The sequence below is a fragment of the Vicugna pacos genome, chromosome 32 (assembly GCF_048564905.1).
Source record: "Vicugna pacos chromosome 32, VicPac4, whole genome shotgun sequence".
Classification (NCBI taxonomy): Eukaryota; Metazoa; Chordata; class Mammalia; order Artiodactyla; family Camelidae; genus Vicugna; species Vicugna pacos.
This window is the reverse complement of record NC_133018.1, coordinates 20,284,647-20,303,302: the sequence shown is the minus strand read 5'-3', so window position 1 is coordinate 20,303,302 and position 18,656 is coordinate 20,284,647. Positions and strand designations below refer to the sequence as shown.

At 48.2% G+C, this 18,656-nt stretch overlaps 1 protein-coding gene and 1 long non-coding RNA gene across 7 annotated transcripts in view; one reads left to right on the top strand and one right to left on the bottom strand.

Moving 5' to 3' along the window:
* CCDC92 (coiled-coil domain containing 92) overlaps positions 1-18,656 on the top strand; it is a 29,615-nt gene that overhangs the window by 3,621 nt on the left and 7,338 nt on the right. Inside the window, exon 2 of one of the 6 annotated variants that reach the window (XM_072953394.1) lies at positions 6,080-6,194. The exons of 3 other annotated variants lie outside the window; for them this stretch is intronic. Coding sequence is in view for 2 of the 3 variants with exons in the window: in XM_072953390.1 (XP_072809491.1) it covers positions 11,403-11,574 (172 nt within the window). In the remaining variant the exon portion in view is untranslated. Of the gene's footprint in view, positions 1-6,079; positions 6,195-11,377; positions 11,575-18,656 lie in introns of those variants that run through there. 2 more of the 6 variants (XM_072953390.1, XM_072953389.1) reach the window with 2 other exon arrangements.
* Positions 1,669-11,284, bottom strand: LOC140690979 (uncharacterized). The gene is made up of 2 exons (XR_012066400.1): positions 11,091-11,284; positions 1,669-3,789 (listed from the first exon to the last, which is right to left on the bottom strand). It is a non-coding gene; the product is annotated as an uncharacterized lncRNA (long non-coding RNA).

Here is an 18,656-nt window from a genome sequence, read left to right as displayed (position 1 = left end):
CTATCTGTACTAAGCCAAACCTGGGAATGGTAATTTGTCAGCAATAGGAATGGCGATCTATCTGTTATAACAAGAATTAGGCTGTTGACTGTCAACCACAATACATGTATTAAGTGGGTCAGTGGGGTTAGGGTTCTGTCTGTGGCCAAGGAGCAGAGCAGAGCTTCCTGTTAACAGCAGAGGACCCAATAAACGCTGTCTGCACAAGAATTTAAGTGGAGCACGTTGGTAATGAGGCCAGTTGAGTTAAACCAGATTCTGACCTCTCCCATTTAGGAATAAGTTAGAGGAAAGAGTTCTGAATTAATATATACATGGACTTAATTTTTAAAAACTTGAAAAAAAACAGTTGCCCTCTTTTGTTCTTTAGCAGATAAGTTTGTCCCATGCTTTTGGGCCTTTTACCCACCAGCTGAATTTGGACGGGATCATTTAAATAAGACAAAGATTTTAAAAGGTGCATCATTTATACTTCATGCATGAAAGGAAAAGGGAAGACAATCAAGTTCTTCTGGTCAACCCAAAAATGAAATAAGAAAACCTAACAAGTATTTATTCCTTCAGGGAAAAAAAAACCACAGATGCTGCTTTAAATATTATGACCAGGACAATAAATTATCAAGTAAGGCGACCAGTTAGAAAGCAGCCTTTCTAGAGGTGAAAGGTTACATTTTATAGCTCCTCACCATACTCTCTGAAGGCATCTCACAGATGTCTTAAAAGACTTCTTTGTTAATCAGGAAATAGGAGGTTATGTTTTTCTGTGAGTTTCCACACTGGGGAGCAGACAGAAATGGATATTTTTGTGATTACCCCGGTTTACCACTTTATCCGAAATTACTGTATGAAACAAGAAGAAGGCTCTACGCCTCTGGAGCCATAAGGGAAGAGGAAATAGGTGTTCTCTTTTCGAGATTCTTCCTGCCAGCCAGATCCTCAGGGCTGAGCAGTAAAATTCCATCGGTTAGCACAAAAGAGCAAGCCAGAGATGCTTAAAGCTTACAATAAAAGAGAGAAAAAAGGACATGTTGAATAAATGGAATTTGAGGCACAGAATACTCTGCTGCTACAGTTTTTCTCTGTTACCTCTTTGACAACACATAAGAGGTTAAATTGAGATCCGAGTAGGATGCATAATCTTTTACTTTTCTGATTTCCTTCCCACCCCATTTCTAAATGTACCTTGGACCCTGGTTGTTTACTACGTAGGTAAGAGGGTTTTTGAGGCATTTCTTATGTGACATTGCTCACACATTGCTACCACATACAAATTCTAATTCCCAGTATTATTACAATGCTGTTTTTCTTAAAAGTTGCACATTCCACCTAGAAATGAGTGGCATCATTCTCTGAAAGGGCCATGTTTGCTGTAACGTCAATGCACAAACACTGGCTCCCCGAGATGCAGTTCCATCACTGTCATAGCTTAATAATCCAGGGATCGCCATACTTTTCTAGTGGTTTCTAAGCTCATTTTTCTAATCATGAATGAGTGTAGGAGGTTAGCTTCCTGCCAGACCCCAAACCCTGAAGGAGGCTTTTTTTATCCCCTCTCTCTCCAACTGTCACACGTCCCAGCCCGGGTGAAGGGCACTGGTGGCTGCGGCATGGGGGAGCAGAGCCAGATTTTAGAAATGCTTGTCTTGCACATTGATGAGCGAGATGAGGAAGGGTTGTTGTTTTGTTTTTTAATTTTATGTTCCCACAGATAAGAACGTAGCAGGGTTGTTGGGTACGGCCTATCCTTTTCAAGGCGGGGTCAGTCTTAGACTGTGACAGTGACTCATCTTTCTCTCTTGGTTGAGTCCGGTGACTGGACCAGAAAATCCTGGCGGGACACAGCAGCCGCTGAGGTGCCTGCTCACCGACCGGCCCTGTCGCGGTGGGTCAGGGGAGGGGGGAACGCAGTCTTTTATGACAGAGAGGATATGTAACCCTCCCCGGCCACTGCATGGTGAGATGGGTTTCAAGTGAGGAAGTAGTTCCCATCAAGGAAGTGCTGGAGTCAGTTTTTGACTGAAAGAGGTTTATGAGTCTAGTGAGGCTGCGGTGCTAGGACCTGGTTCAGAGACGAGCGAAGCGCAGCCTTATTGTTTGAGGGCAAAGGCAGGTTTTTTGAGGGGAGAAGACACAGTAAACATCTAAGTTGAAAATAATAAGGCCAGCGGTGACACCTTCCCGGAGACGGTCACGTCGAGTGCTGTCTGTTTGGGGGTGTTCTCGGGTCTCATCCATAGTTGTGGGATGGAGCTCAGAGCAGTTTTGGACGATCATTGACTTAAGTCTAGATGCTGCATTAAATGCTGCCCACCAGCAGGCCATGGCTGCAGAAGACTGCCTTTCCAGGTAGGCTCAGAGCGCCACCAGGACTTCCCAGTATCACCACGAGTCTGAAACTCACACGGGAAGCAGATTATCCACCCCTGAGCCTCAGAGGAAAACCAAGTGAAGTTAGAGATTGTTAAGCAGTTGGGGCCAGCGTCTTCCTAGCAGAGAGCTGTGAGTTTCAGAGCATTGGTATCAGAGGTCCGCAGAACTGTAAATCCCGGCAGGAGGGTGGAAGTGACAGTGTAGACGGTCAAACCCTAACGGGCACCTCGTCACCCGCGCTCCTTGCACCTGTGGATGGAACGCACGATGCTGCCTGTGGTGTAACACAGCTTCATCCAGCACAGATTTCGTCTTTGGGGAGCAACCAGAAATCTCTTAAGTCTACTCTGTTTTTTAGATGAAGGTCCCAGTTTTTTGTTTGTTAAGAACTCTCCTGTTCACAGTCTACAGGTGGGGCATCTGGCTGCTTCCTTCCAGTTTCTGCAAAATCCTGCCAGGTTATTTTTTTACAATTTCATCTTCACATTTAACCACCTCTTCTGATTCTGGATGATACAGTGACTGTGTAGGGCCTTACAGCTTTATTTCCAATCTGACCTGTAAATTCGTGGGCTCCAGTTCTAAACAGACACATTTAATGTGCCAAATCCAGAAATAAAATATTTCAGAAGTCTTTCTGATGGTCATTGTGTCGGCCGATGAACATGAGTGTCTTCTACATCTGGTGAAGTTACCAAACAGTCACATGAAAATCACTTTCCTTGTTTGAACAAAACATTTGAATATATTTACAAATGCCGTCCCCCGAAGGGAAGAGCTGAGCTGCTCTCTGTCTGCATGCCCCCCGGCGAGTAACGCAGCTCATTGGTACTGTTGAGCCGCGCCAGGGAGAGGGGGGCACACCAGTCGGGTCGAAGCCTCCCTAGCACCGCTTCCCGTGCGCGGGCACAGGGCCGCGGGCGAGGGAGCCAGGCGAGGAAGCTCAGTCCCTCGGAGCCGCCGAGCGGCTGTCTGGGGAACGCTGACTGTGGTCCGGTTACAAGGAACCCCTACCAGCCTCCAGAGGCCCTTGTAGCGTGGCAGGGGGCAGGGGGCTGATCTGGGACAGGCACGTCTTGGGGATGAGCTGCCAGAGGGGCCTGGTCCGTCTGACAGGGATGCCTGGCCACGGACAGCCTTGACCATGGTTTTCTCCAAAGGGAGAGTGTTTCTAAAATGGCCCCCACATCAGGTGACATGAGGACCATGAGAAACATGAGTTCCTCCACGAGTGAGGCACCCTCACTGTTTTCACAATTGACCATAGTCAGAATAAGAGTCAGAAAAAAAGAGTAAGAGGATCACATGTTGCAGGGAGGGCGACGCGTCTTGTCTTCCGGGCAGGCTGTGCGGAGGCGAGACGAATAAAAATCCTTCTTTGTTGAGAACAGTTCGCATCCCAGAGGCTGATTTTCTTTTCTGTGGTGTATAATCGAGTCTGTTTTTAGTGATTTCCTTTTAATATACCTTAATTCACACATACACACACACACATATGTGCTTCCAAATAGTATATTTTAATACCAATATATTATTTAGAGATTTTAAACTATGGTTGTAAAACGTTATCAGATATATCAGATGCCTGTAAAATATCCATTGATTTCACCGTCTGAATTTGAGCTTTAAGGAGAAGTGTTCAGAAGTACTTAGCAGATGAACTGCAGGGATCGTGAGGTGGTAAGGTGTGTTTTTCCTTGTTTAAATTTTCATTTCTTCACGAGTCTTTAGGTAAATATAGATTATTAACTTACCACCTCACTAGCAGTCCAAAGAGAATTGGGGGGTTTTAAATAATACATAAAATTATATTAAAGGATAATGCAATTGTTGCTACTAAGAATTTGTCAGAGAAATACAGCATCTTAGAGCATTACTCAGCTGGCAGGAGTAAAGTAGCTTTATAGGTTAATGTAATGTAATGTTGTCTGAGATTTTTAAAAAGTAAATTGTAAAGTTACTCGTTTCTTAAGCTATAGCTCATTTTAGTTGTCTGCTCAGGTTTACCTACTCTTAAATAATGATCTATGAGGAATCTAGGGAGAGCAATTCAGTTTAGTCTTTTTGCAGAAAGCCCGCTTCTTTGTACGGATTACTGTGTGCGGGGTTGCCTGTCCCTCCCCGGTAGGAACATAAGCTCCACGGCGGTGGGTTCTCCCCTGTCCTGTTTGTCGCCGTATCCCAGCTGTCCTCCGTGCAGCCTTGCTCGGAGGTGCTCAGAGAAAGGTGTTTTCTTTATTGAGAGAGTGAGCTCTGACACTCTGTATGCCCCCACAGAGGGAAACAGAACCTCGCTTTACAGAGTCACCAAGCAACGTACAAATGAAAGGATTTGCCTCAAGAATATTTTAATAATTTCTTCATGCAGTCTTCCATGTTCTATTGGAGATCCTTCTTTCTTGTTCTTAACACAGAAGCTTTCTTTAGAAAAAGATAAATAGCTTTTCAGCTTGCACCTGCATCTTTACATTTTGTTTCTAAACTGGGATTTTATAACCTGAGTAATTGTTTTTACTTTGGAAGAGACCTCTTCCAAGTAGAAAGCCATTTCTTAAATTACCAGCGTGACACTCACTTCTTTAGCTTCTCCAGTATGTTTGTGCCAATTACAAAGTTAAATTATGGCTCTTTTTTGACAAACAGGGCTTCCTGGTGGCCATGGAGCCTGTACTTTCATTTCTCCCAGCTTGGAAACCTTTTCTTAAAGTGCCAGTACATGTAAAATATTCAGAGTTTTGGCATTAGTTCATAAATTTCTTGGGAGTCTTCAGAATCCTAAGATTTATGTAAGCGTTTAGTGGTCTCCTTAAAAACAGGAATTTCTTTGCATTCAAGACGTGTTAAAGAGCCTTTAACCATGAGCATTTCCTAGAGATCCCCCAGTGTAGATTGGAGTGCTCCTGTTCAAAGCGTACATTAGGTTGACTTCGATATATCCACTTAATGTCTGCAGAAAATGGCTTTATAACCATAATACTGTGGCCCTATTTGGGGCGCTTGCATTCACCCTCTCCAGTCCTCAGTTCCCTTAAGCATTTCATACAGGAAAAACAAAATCTCATACTGTCCAAAAAACGGGAGGAAAATTATTATATCCTTAGGCAAATTAGAGTTTATGTGCAGCCCCTTCCTTCGGAGCGAAAGAAAGGAGACGCGTGTATCCTGACCCAGCAATGAAGCGGGCAAGGCGGTGCCTCCCCGCGCGCCTGCGTCCCCGGAGCTGGAGAAGTGGGGAAGAGCCTCCCTCAGACAGGACCCCTGGTCGCCTCTCACTGGCCGTTGCCTGTCCTCCAAGGTCAGTTAGAGGAAGGAGGCTGCAGGTGGCTGGGACTTGTCCCCCCTGAGAGCCCCATCACTCACAGTTTGCTAGCCATCCAGGAAACCCAAGGAGCACAGAGTGAACCTTGAGTCAAAAGGGGGAAAATGCCCGCCTCAGATTAGACGGGCTAACCCACCATCTCAACCGCAACACTGTGGCATTCGGGGCCGGGTTGTCCAGCGCTGTGGGGGCTGCCCCGCAGATGGCGGGCTGTTGAGCAGCCCCCCCTGCCCCACCCACCCAATGCCAGAAGTGCTCCTTCCCCGATGTGACAACCACAGCGTCCCCAGGCCCTGCCTGTCTCCCCTGGGCACCGCCACCTGGCTCGATCTGACTCATAGACGGGGCTCAGCTCTCTCCTCCTGACCGCCTGCACTTGTCTCCACTCAGGACATTTACACATCAATTCCATGTCGTCTTTGGATCAAAACAACCAACTGTCCCTTGCATCAGCTGTAAAACAATGACTGTGCAGATAACCTTACCTGGAGGACGTTCCGAGCAGGTTAGTCAGGCCAGCCCCTCACCAGGACCGGGGGCATTACTATTACCACTCTCTACCGGGTCATCTTCCTCCCTTCCATCCTCCCCTCGCTCCTCCCCACGCTGGCGAGCCATCCCAGTCACCCCCGTCGATTTGAGGACAGAAGGCATGAGTGTCTGTGTTGAATTCAACGTTCTGTACGAAGAGAGTACCACATCCCTCCTTTAACTAACCAGGAAGCCTGAAAGCATCTGTATCTTCAAAAAAGAGTTACCTCTTTTGCATTACTCAGATGATACATCGTCAAGTAAGGCAACCAATTAGAAAAGCAAACTTTTGGAAGTTAAAAGTTACATTTTGAAACGAGTCAGCAACAATCTCTAAAGTGCAGATGTCTTAAAATCCTTGTTTCTTAACAGAACAGGGGTGTACACTTTTACACGTGTTTCCACACTGAATAGCACAGTAAGCGTGTGGCTCTTTAACAGAACTAGCTTGTTAGCCCAGAATAGTGCCTGCTTTTCTGCAGCTTTAGCAGTGAAGAAACATGTTCTCTTATTCTGAGAGGCCTTTTCACAAGCAGCATCCTCAAGAATAAGCACCGAAATTCTTCTGGTTTAGCACGGAGCCCAAGAGAGTAGGCTGGAGAAGCTTAAAACTTAAAATATGGGAAAAGGAAAGAGTGGAAGAAGGGTTTTAACAAGTGGATTATGGGGCAGACGATGCTCTGTGTCTGTGGGGCACGCCAGCCTTTCATCTTCTTCTGGGGAGAAGAGTCGCGTTCATGGCGTGGCCTTGGAGTCAGCCTGGTTTGGGATGAAGCCCTGCCGGTCGCTTGCTAGCTGTGACTTTAAGGAAGTCATTTGGCCCCTTCAGCCTGTGTGTTACTGTGTGGGATGGGATCAGAGTATCTAGTCCTCGGAGCGTTTACACCGCGTCGCTTGGTGCTCGGCACGTGAGCACTGAGTCAGGACCAGGCGGTCCTTTTCACGCCGATCCCCTCCGAGCTCCCTGGTCTGTTGCTGCCGCCCTTCCCTTCCTTCCATCCCGCATCATCCCCACCAGACTCAGTTCCCTTTGGGAGAACTTTTGCCTCTACTGAGTAAAAGCTCAGCTTTTCCCCATTTCCTGTCTCTTCCACCTTAACTTTTCTGAGCAACCTTTAATAAGCAACTCAAACCCAGCCCAAGCTTTTCTATGTAACTTTCTTTTCCACCACTCCCCAGAATGTTCTCTCTGTGGTCTCACTGACTTCTAAAGCTCCATTCACACTTAACCTCCTCCTGTGTAAACCAGCCCCCGACCCCCCATCTCAAAGGATCAGCTCCAGTCCCAGCCTCCTCAGGACAGGACCGTCCGGGTCACTGCAGCCCTTAGCTACTCAACATTTATTATCCCTCCACGTGCCTGGCAACGTGGGTGGCAGGGGAACGCTAAAGTGGTTGGGATGCAGTCCCCGCCTGCCAGGGACCTGTGGCCTCACGCGGGAGGCGAGCAGGTACATGAGACAGAGCTTCAGGTGCAGCAGTGGGTTACCCTTCCCCTGGCCCCTGTGCTTGGCGTGTGCCTCATGAGGGCTGAATTATACTTTTTCTTTGTACTTCGGTGGCTGAGTCTCATATCCCCAGTGAACTGAAGGCACAGGGCCGAGGACGCAGTGAGCACTTTTGAACCTATGCTGGCTTGATCTTTAACCTCAAGGTGCACATTTAGGAGGAGGACTGGTTGCTTCGCCTGTTCTAATGGGCCTTGTCAACTTGAGAAGATAAATTAGAAAACAAAATCGCTGAGGTCACCATAACCTGCTGGTGCCTCGAGTGGTTTCCAGGCCTGTAGAGCTCGTGGAGCAGTGTATTTTTTAATTGGGAAGTTCTAAAATGGAAATAAAGACTGATCCTTTGAACTGAATAAAGTTAGCTTGATGAAAAACTCGCTGCATCGTCCTCTTTTTTTTTTTGTTCCGTCACGGACCAGGAAAAGCATCATCGAAGCTCAGCATGTGCGTTTCCTGAGTGTCTGAGTTCCTGCCCCCACTGGAAAGTGGAGGACTGAGCCCGGTTCACACAGGCCGAGCCACCCCTCTGGCGTGGTGCTGTGTGAGCCCCGGGAATCCACACAGCCAGCCCCTGACAGTAGTCACCGTCCAGGTGTAAGTAAGGGGCACCTGACGAGATCCTGTATGTCACACACTCTGCATTTCCCTCTGAAATGAAACTTTATTTCATTTTTATGTGGCTTGATGGTTTTTTGGCCTTTTTGTTTGCAAGCTTCCCCAAAAGCATGCAGGAGCCAGCTGTCCTTCCTCCTCTGCCTTATTTGCATGCCAGTTGGAAAAGGGTTTCAAGTCCTCTCATGTCACCAGTACAAAAAAAACTACCTTGAGTATGGGGGTGGGTGGATGTCAGACCAGAGACTAGCTGAGATTACCACTAATTCTCAATCAGAGAGAATGCTTTCTAAAAAGGGTCAGCTCGGATTACTGGAGGGAGGCACTCCCTGCTCTGGGCACTGGTGTTACAGCAGGGAACAGGCAGAAAGCCCTTGTTCTCGTGGACCTGACATTCCGGTTCATAAAGATCAATAAATGACCTAATTTTAGGTAGTGATAAATGCTGTGAAGACCTGAGATGGGATGGGATGATAATGGAAGTTAGAATAAAACTGTTAAATTGCTCTTTCAGTGCAAGGTGAGAACAGGCCACGACAGACTCCACACAGTGTATCTGGGAGCCAAGGAAAGCCACTTGGATGGCCCTCTGTGGGGAGCAATGACAGTAGCCATCACACAGTTCTAGGCACAGTCGTAATTGCTTTAAATCTGCGCTATCCAATATGGTCAGCCGTAGCCACATGGGATGATTTCAATTTGAGTTGATTCAAATCAAAATAAATAAAATGAAAAATTCCATGTCTCAGACACACCAGCTACGTGTCATGGGCTCAATGTGGCAGGTGCTCATGTGGCTGGTGGCTGCGCTAGTGGACAGCGGAGAAGAGAGTATTTCCAGCACCGCCGGAAGTTCTATTGGATAGTGGCCTCTTTAGATCAACTCATTTGATCTTCACAACAATCCTAATAAAGTATGTGCCATTTGCCCATTTTGCAGATAAGGAAAGTAAGGCACGGAGAGTTATACATAACTCACCTAAAGGCACAGAGTGAATAAGCGGCAGGGCTAGGATTCAGACAGCGGCAATCCGGCACTGGCTCCAGAGCCTGGGGGTTAACTCCTGCCCTGCCACGCTGCTGTGGCTCACACCGGAGCACGGCCCATCTCTGCAGCCCAGTGTCAAGCGGACTGCAGCTGGCAGGGGAGGCCACACCTCAGTAAAATCTTGTCACTGGATGCGTTAAGATTCAGCTAAAAGAAATTTTGAGCCAAGGGTTAGCTCTCTCTTGATTAAAAATGTAGACCTATGTTAAATTAAGCACAATTTCTCCATCCTTGAAAAGAAAAGGGAAGAGGAGCCACAGAGCACCAGGAAAGTACCGAGTCTGTGTGTGATTTCAATCAGGCAGATAAATAAGCTGAGAGCCGTCTGCCTCAGCTCCCAGTACGCAGGGCTGGGAAGACAGCAAGCACCTCTCCCAGAGCCCTTGGGAGGGTCTGAGGAGATAAGGCACGGAAAGCACCCAGCCCAGCACCCAGCACACAGTACGCTAGGGCAGGTGGCAGCTTCCCTGTCACTGTCAGCATCGTCACCGCCGCTCCATCCTGTGCTGGCCGTTCCACAGGGAGCAACCAGGACTGGCAGCTCCTCCCAGAGCTGCCATGAGACCTTCTGGTTCCAAACTCCACACTTTTGGAGGCAGAGAAGGTGCCAGCCTTTGAAAACAGATTTGCATTTAGCTCACATGCTTTGTGTTTGTAAACTTAGGCAAGGGTCTCACTCCTCTGAGCCTTAGTTCCTTAAAAAATGCGTATCATACCTACGTTGTGTGATTGTTTCAAGAATTAAGTGATTATCTTATCTGTGAACCTGGCACATTGACACTTGGTAAATAACAGCCATAGTCATTATTTTTATGGACGATTTTCACCTTTTGGTGACTGAAAAATAACCTTTGAGTATTTTCTTCCCCGGGGCCTTAGACTGACCCCGAGGCTGGGTTAGGGCAGAGCTGGGAGAGATGGGAGAGATGGAAGGGACCATCACCCAACACTGGGACCATTAGCAAGCTCACTTTAAATTGCAGAGGTCACACCCTAGAAAAGCAGGGCAAAGCCAGCTGGAAAGCGTCACAGGCCGCGCACGTAGCAGCTGTTTCGCTGAGATGGAAGCTGCTTCACGCCCTCCCACAACCAGCAAGAAAAGTGCCCCCTGTGATCTGAGGTGACTGTCCTGCCCATTATGAAAAATGGGAGGAAAAACAAGTTCCCCGGGCTCCCAACTGACCCGCAGACTCCAGCAGAATTGGATCAACCAGAAGAAGCCGAAACACCCAACCTAAGAATGTTGGACTTGAAATGGAGAATTTGGGCACCCTAGACCAAAATGGCCAAGTTCCAAAACTATGGCTGCATTCATTGTATGCTTATTATTAAAAGCATCTTTATAAAAGTGGGCCCTGAAGGAGTCTCACGAACCAAGGATTATAATTAATCCCACTGTGGGAGCACGAGGTCAAATACAAGAGGAAAGCAAGACAAAGGCCACCGTACAAATGGAAAAAGTGACAAAAGTACAAAAGAAAAAGTATCAAGGTCAAGGACAGTACGAATGAGAAACAACTGAATTGCATCCCCTTCCCTGAAAAATGGAAATGAGTTTGAGATGCAGTGATTGTTTTCTTTCCCCCAAGTTGCTCTCCTCCCACAGTTGACAGTCTCTGCCGTACAGCTGCCCGGCCTCGTTTCCTTCCTTTACTTCTTTTCAGTTATTTCTCCTGGGGTCGTGCACTAATGGCTCATTTACCTAATAGGATCCAAATTTGGTTGCAGTGACAAATCCTAAACTGCATGCACGGCACCTGCGCACCTCGCCTCTTTCTCACGCTCATCAGCTCCATCTGGATCTCAGCATCGTGGCTTGCTTGTTTCAGATGCCAGACCTTCTTAGGGGACCGGTGTTTTGTGGGGCTTTCCCCTCCTCCCCCGGAACTTACTGCACGACTTAGTAAAGCACTGGAATCTGGGAGTCTGGGAATTCTCCGGTTCTCTGACACAATAAAGAATCATTGTGAGTAGAAAGAACTTTCTGGGAGTCAGCCTGCAATGTCATCAGCAAATGTGCCTCATTTCTTCTGCACAGCCCAGGAAGCTCACAGAAAGGAAACTTTTAAAGAAGCAAATATCCTGTGTCGGGTCTGTCAGATCAGTAGATGGGAAATCAAGAGGTCCAACAGCCTTAGGTGGACACGCTGAAGCTGTCAAAAATGTTACGGCAGATGAAGATCTAGGTAAAAGCCTTTTTAAAACGATGTTTATCTTCTTTTTAAAATACTTGTAACTCAAGCTGTTATTCCATAGAAAAAATTCCCATAGAAATACTTTATCGGTGATCCCCAGAGGAAATGTAATTACTAAAATCAAATGCTTGGTCTTGGTGACTTTCATCACTGACTGTTGTCGGACTGTTGTTAGTAATCCAAAGATCTCCACTAACCTCCCTGTTTAAACTCTTCTGAAACAACTCGTGTGGACCCGTTTTGTAGAGGGTCAAGTCAGAGGAGGCGCCTTGTCTTTGCTCGATTGCCTCGCTAACTGGTAACGCTGTCCACGAGGCCACGGCTGAGACTGGGCAGAGCCTTCTTGGTACCTCACAAGGATGAAGTCTCTTTTCTGTATAAGGGATCATCTTCCTAGTTGCCCAGGCAGGGTTTAGCTAATAAATATGTTCTCTTAGTGCTAATGAAACAATTGACTACTCTACTTTATTGTAAGTAATAAAGGAAAAGGACGGCTAAGTTAAAGTGTATAGAGCTTCAGTTAATAATACCTTTTCTTTCCTAAAAACCTGTACTGTAATCAGGCAGGCCCACAAACCACCTAAAAGAAGGCCTATCAGTTAAATCAGTTGAAATGGTTCATCTGTTTGGCAAACCACACGGAGATTTTTAACTTAAGTCTTCTCAGTCTCGGAAGTGCGACTTAGAACAGTGATCATCAGGCACTAAGAGGTAAGACGCCTCTCCTGCTTCATCCGTGTGAAGACACTGTGGCACTTGGGTCACCATACTTTTTAGTTACCAACCAGCAGACAATTAAAATCTGCAGTAATCGCAATCAGATAAGGAAACGGAAACACTGATCAGATATGGCCTGCCTGCTAATTTTCCTTTCCATCTAGAGGGAAGTGTCACTGGGTAGAGCTATTTGTGGGGTAAGTTGTGAGATTTCTATGTCCCCAGATTGTTGGCTCAGGATCATCCCAGTAAGTGACAAGCTTGTTAGAAACTCACAAATGGCATCCCCGTTTAGCTGCAAATGTTTTCTGCTCTGGCTTATGAGGTGCGGCCATCCGGGTGATCCCAGAGGGCAGTCATCTGGAGGCTGCCCAGGGAGGAGAGACGGAGGATGCAGGGAGAGCAGGAAGGGCCAGGCAGAGCCACCACAGCCCCACCAGCCACTTGGCCACCTCCTTCCCTCGAAGCAACTCCCTGACACAGGAAGTGCTGAGCCGACCATGTACTGGCGTTACACCAGGACGGCAACCCCTCGCAGCCGAGAGATGGGGTGCTGGTGCTCCTGCCTCCTGGGGTGGGGCCTGCCACAGGGTGTGGGCATTCTGGCCATGAAGTCACTGCATTTTCCGGGAGGCCCTGGGCACTCCCAGAAGGTACCGTGTGATTGCAGACTGTGGGAGCTCCTGCATTTGTCCACCTCGGCCTGCACAGCCCACAGAGCCTGAAACTGACTCACTTTCTCCCTGAAACGTTTTCACACGTAGGGACCGAGCCCCTGCCAGTGTGCAGACGCCTGACATGGTCTTTAAATAGAAGCCAAATAGAATCTCTTGAAGTATGAGATGATCAGACTGCAGAGAAACGCGGTTAATAAATCCACCACGTAGGTCCCCAGTGGCTGCAGGCTTCCCAGACAAGCTCGTATCGTATTTCCACGTCTGACTGCCGATCCTTCTAATCACATCCATTACGACTTTCACGTTGGGCCGTCCGTTCTTTCCGAAGGAAATGGCTGTCAGCGTCTAAAGAATTGTTGATGAGCCTTACATTTTATGATGGATAATGTCAGAGAATTACAGGAATGTGCAGCGCGCAGGGGTGGGGACGTCCTCAAGTGCTCATCATGGTCGTGTTCTGCATATCTCAGGGACACTGAATTGTTGCTTTTATAAAAACTGCCTCCCTGTTAATTCTTCTTGGTTCTGGTAAAGCAACCCACGCCTACCCTGGAACAACGTAACCAAAACACGTGCTACCACTTCACTAGCGGGTAGTTAGTGGTTATCTTTTCTAAGAGAAATTGCTTTATAGTTTTTTTTCTGACTATAAAGTAATGTATGTTCCATATTAAAGAAGCTTTAGGCAGTACAAAAATAGAATTCTTTAGAAGTAAAAATCAGCCACAAACTACTATATATAAAATAAGCAAGGTTGTACTGCACAGCTCAGGGAACTATATTCAACAGCTTGTAATAACCTATAATGAAGAAGAATTTGTATAACCACTGTGCTGTGCACCAGAAACTAACACACATCGTAAATCAACTGTGCTTCAGTTAAAAAAAAGTAAAAATCACCCACAGTCCACCATCTAGGGATAAATGCTTTTAATGCTTCGTTGTATGTCTAGATTTTTATCTCTTATATCTACAAATGTATGATACGTACAGCTTTTAATATGCTTTTTTGACTTAACCTATTATAGGCATATTTCCTTGTCAATAAGCATAGATCTACACTGTCATTGGTAATGACTGCATAGTTTACATGTGCCGTGCTTGACCCCTGATCGGCAGACATTCAGATTACTTTGTGAGGTGATTATCTTGAAAAAGATGCTTTTCTTCTTTTGGTTTCTACTGGAGTTCCCCGCTTTTAGCTTTTATAGACAGTCTTTTAAGACCCAATGTGCACTGCCTACCCAGACAGAGAACAGGACCCCAGAAAAACATTTCCATCCAAAGTTTGTATATTTGGATGAGTGCAAAAGTGGTAAAATTACCACCTTATCACAGTAGACCAGACATATGCTTAATGTTTTATTGGAGACACCTGATTTTATCCCCCCAATCACTAGGTACTATTATTGTTCCTCACGTTATGGAGGGAAAGGTAAGGGCACAGAGAGGCTGCGGCTTGAACTTGGCCACGACCGAATCGAAGCCCAAGATTCTCGCCCCTGCACCCAGCTCTTGACCCATCTGTTAATCTTTAAAAAAAAATCCTGGTTCTTTAAGAATGATTCATAAACAAGATTTTTTTGTCACTAAAAAAAAACAATTGCACCTTTTGCTTTCAAAAACTTTTTTTTGCTTCCACTTTTTAGTGGTGTTCATTCTTTTTACCGAAACATTCTGGAGTGTTGAGTGCTTACGCATCCTTGAAGTGATGTCATTTTTCTTGGTGCCCTCGCCCTTAGGGATTCTCCAGTAACTTACCCATTGAGTTTCATAAACACATGTGCAAGTAGAAATGGCAGGGTCCTACAACCGAAAACAGTTTCTTTATCCAGGACTGCTATGAATTCAGAATGTCAGGATTCATTTTTTGGAGTCGGTTAAGGTTCCTTTTTTCATTAAAGCAGGTATTTTGAATTGAGAGTTGATGGCCTAATTAGCCTTCGACCTTTTCTTAGCTTCTTGTCGAGTACTGCAGGTGGTTTCAAAGCAGGAAGTAGGTTTGACTGTCCCTCAGGGTGCCTGGCTCTGCCTGACTCTCTTTATTCCCTTCCCCGCACGGCCCCTCTCCAGTGAGAATGGAAGATAAAGACCAGCAGAAAATGCTTCTGTTTGTTTTTATGTTTCCCTCTTTGGAAGTAACTGGAATCCTTTGCTGGCTTGTTTCCACACTTAGATGATATTCAGGAAATACCCTAGCGTGGGACTAAGCAAACAGCATGGAGGTGTATATATATATATTGACCAATATTTACATAAAAGTAATACAGCTAACATTTGTTGAGCACTTAACCATACGCCAGGCACCGTGAGTGAGCGCGCTTAGCACCGAAGGACAGGAACAAGATACTACACTGGCTTAGGTGACAAGATAGCGTTCCAGTTTAACCCCAGACACCGTCCAGCCCCGCAAGACCTTGTCCCTTCTGCTCTCTCTCGTCCCACTGTGCTAAGCAAGTCTCCTTTGGGCCGCAAGTGCTTAATCTTGAAGTAACGAGGTGTTGGAATAGTTGACTTCGGAGGTCTCCCACCCTCAGCATTTCCCGAGTCTGTGAATCTATTCAGGACCCCGCCTCCCAGCTAGAATCATCTGTTCTCCCACACTTAACCACGATACTTGCTGCCTTTGTCCTCTGGCCAGCCCTTGCCTTCTCTGTGACAGTGCTCCAGCCGCAGGACGCCAGAGCAGCACAGAAAGTGCCCACGAACAGGCCACAGAGGTGCTTGAGCGCAGAACACCTAGGCGCCAGGCGGCGCCCACCGCGTCCCCCGGGGTCCCGGGCCCTGCAGAGCACCGGCCGAGGGGGCAGCGGGGCTCCCGCTGCCCGATCCTCATGGCATGAGACCCAGATGTGAATGGGTCATAACTTATTCATGGCGAGAATCTAAGATAGCTTGTTATAACTAATTCACCACAACCGCGTGAGCGCTGGTGCGCTATTTTTTCCCCCAGATTCTAAAATTATTACCCTATTTCCACCAGCTTTGTGTTGAGCAAAAAGCTAAGCCTACTTCTGATTTCCCAGGAACAAAGGAATTTCCTGTTTTCACATGGTGAGACCTTTTCCTATCAAAGATACACCATTTCTTCTTCATCTCAGAAATGTGGTCCAGGGACACTGTAAAATATTGCTCCCGGCGCCGGAGCAGATTACGGGGCGAGGCCGTGTTCAGTCAGTGCTGCTGCTGCGCCTTCTGGTTAATGCCGTGTGGTTCTTGTCGAGACCTCCACTCGGCCCCAGCAGGAAGCCAGATAAAAGTATCTGAAGCCCACACGTAGTGTGTGAGTTCAGACGCGAGGGGAGACTGGGAGTTGATGGTGTGCAGAGGCCCCGTGCTGGGAGGGGTGCGAGGCAGCAGTGTAGACCATCGGGGGCAAGGCAGGGCCTCTGGGAACCTGGGGCTTGACCCCCAGGAGCACCCGAGGGCTGCGACATGATGGGGGCTGTGTGTGGAGGCAGAATGTAGGCAAGGTCTGTGTGAGCTTGGGAGAGGTGTCAGGAAAAGAGAAAGATGTGTGTCTCAAGGGGGAAGAGATGAGTCTGGCTTCGGTTCCTCTCCACTGTAACAGCAGAGCTGCTTCTGGCCGCTGGTGGCCGAGCTGAGGCGCTGCTCTTGGCCCGAGCAAAGCCTTCGCACTGACTCAGCCCCCCGAGGGCTCAGGTCAGCCTGGCCTTGGAGAGGAAGAGCGCGCATGTGGCCCTGGTTCTCTGGCTGGGCACCCACCGGGGGTCCCGAGGATCAAGATACACATGCAGTGCGGCGGTACCTCGTCCTTTCTTCCTGAGCTGGCCCTGGCTAGGCCCAGGATGCCCTCAGCCAGCCTCCTGGAAGACTTTGCCGGTAGTGAAAGCCAGGCTCGTTGGGGAGTCTCTCTGCCGTTCAGGCTGGGCAGCAGGGCCTTCTCGGCTGCTGACTCTCCGAGCTGGCGCGTGCGAGCCATGGGTCCTGCCTCTGAGCGGGCCTGTTCCAGGCTCTACTGGGGAAGCGTCATGCCTCCCCGGGCCAGCAGGCTCCCACCCTGGACTGCGCTGACGTCCCCCTCGGGTTCAGAGCGTTAGAGATGCGATGTGTACTTTTGGGAAAGCATCTGAACTTCGGCATTTGAGATTCTGAATTTCAAACCCACCCCTGCCTTCAAGATTCTCACCCACAGGACCCAAGGGCCAGGAGACGCCGCCAGGCCGAGATGCAGCATTTCCTGATTTATGTGTTCGCTTCTGGGCAGGATGTGTTCCTGTTCTCCCTTGGAGGGCTGTCGTGAGAACAAACGACATGAGTGATGGGAAAGCGCTCTGCTTGGGAAAGCGCTCTGCTTGTGCAAGCGGAGATGTCCATAAATAAAATCTCCATGTCGTCATTTATACGTTAATGCCCTGAAAGAGAGGGAAGGGCGCTCCTTTTGAATTGGGGTGAGAACTGGACGTGAGCTCCTGACAGCCATCGTCCTCACGCCGATGCAGAGCAGACCCAGTGAGGTCGGGGTCCAGCCCGTCATGTTGGCACGTCACCACTCCGGGAGGACGTTAGTCTCTCTCCCCGCTCCAGGACGTCGTCTTGGCCAGGTGCCCGTCTCTGTAGAATCTGGCCCTTTCCAAGGGCTAACTCTCTTGACAGTACAGAGTGAGCAGTAGATTCACAGAGAGTTAATTCCTGGTGAACTTGCCACAGGAGAAACGTTTGCATGGCCTAACCTGGGAGAGACGCTCCAGGGAGCCTCTCCTGCAGGCGGTCTCGCTCTGTGACGCCGTGCCCTTGGCTTCTGCTGGGGTTCTGTGGGGAGAGCACAGGCAGAGCGGGCAGCTTCGCTGGGGAGGGGCCTGCCCCTGGCTGCCACTGTGGCCGGGCCCTGGAAACAGCGGCCACTTGGAACCCCGTCCTCCACGTGAGGCTGCGTCTCCGAGGGCAGAAGAGGGCCCACGTCCAGGCCATGCTGCCTTTGACCGATGGCTCGTCGTAACGCTTAGAACAAAATTGGATTGCCTCTAGACAGAAAGCTGCAGTACAGAGCCCACCACGTGTAGCAGGTGCCCTTCTGACACGGAAAGGGCAGTGTTTTGCCAGCCATGCTTTGTGAACATCGCCCTCCATTACCAGTTGACACGCAGCTGAGATGGGCCAAGTGCCTTTGCCCAAGCAGGATGCATTATTCATCCGTAGCAGACGGTCGCATTTCACCTTCATCACACTGATCCTTTTAGGGTCGGGTCCTCAGTGCTGCTCCATGTCCCTGACCCCCAGAGTATCTTAGAGATTCTGAATTAAGCCTCCCAGGCCCAATTCCATCCCCTCCTCCAGATTATCTTCATCTCTCAGCTACATCTCCTTGGCCTGGATGCTCCTGCAGCTTCCTTCAGGTCAACATCTGGGAAGGATTAAGTCTTAACAGTGATTCCAGGTCACCAGTAGCTAAGGCTAAGAAATTAAAGCATCACCTTCTTTTAAATAGCAGCAACTCTGTCCTCAGGACATCCGGGCTACTGTTTATCCTTCTGAGCTGATGAGAAAATAATTTAATAACCTGGATGCCACTTGGAGATGCGACTTGTTTCCTCGGACCTGAGCGGACGTGTCTTGTTCATGTACATCCAGCAACCGGAGACTGCCCCGCACAGATGGCCTCCCCTCGCCCGGGCCTCTCAGGTCAGCACAGAGTATGGGAGAGGGGAGGCCACCATC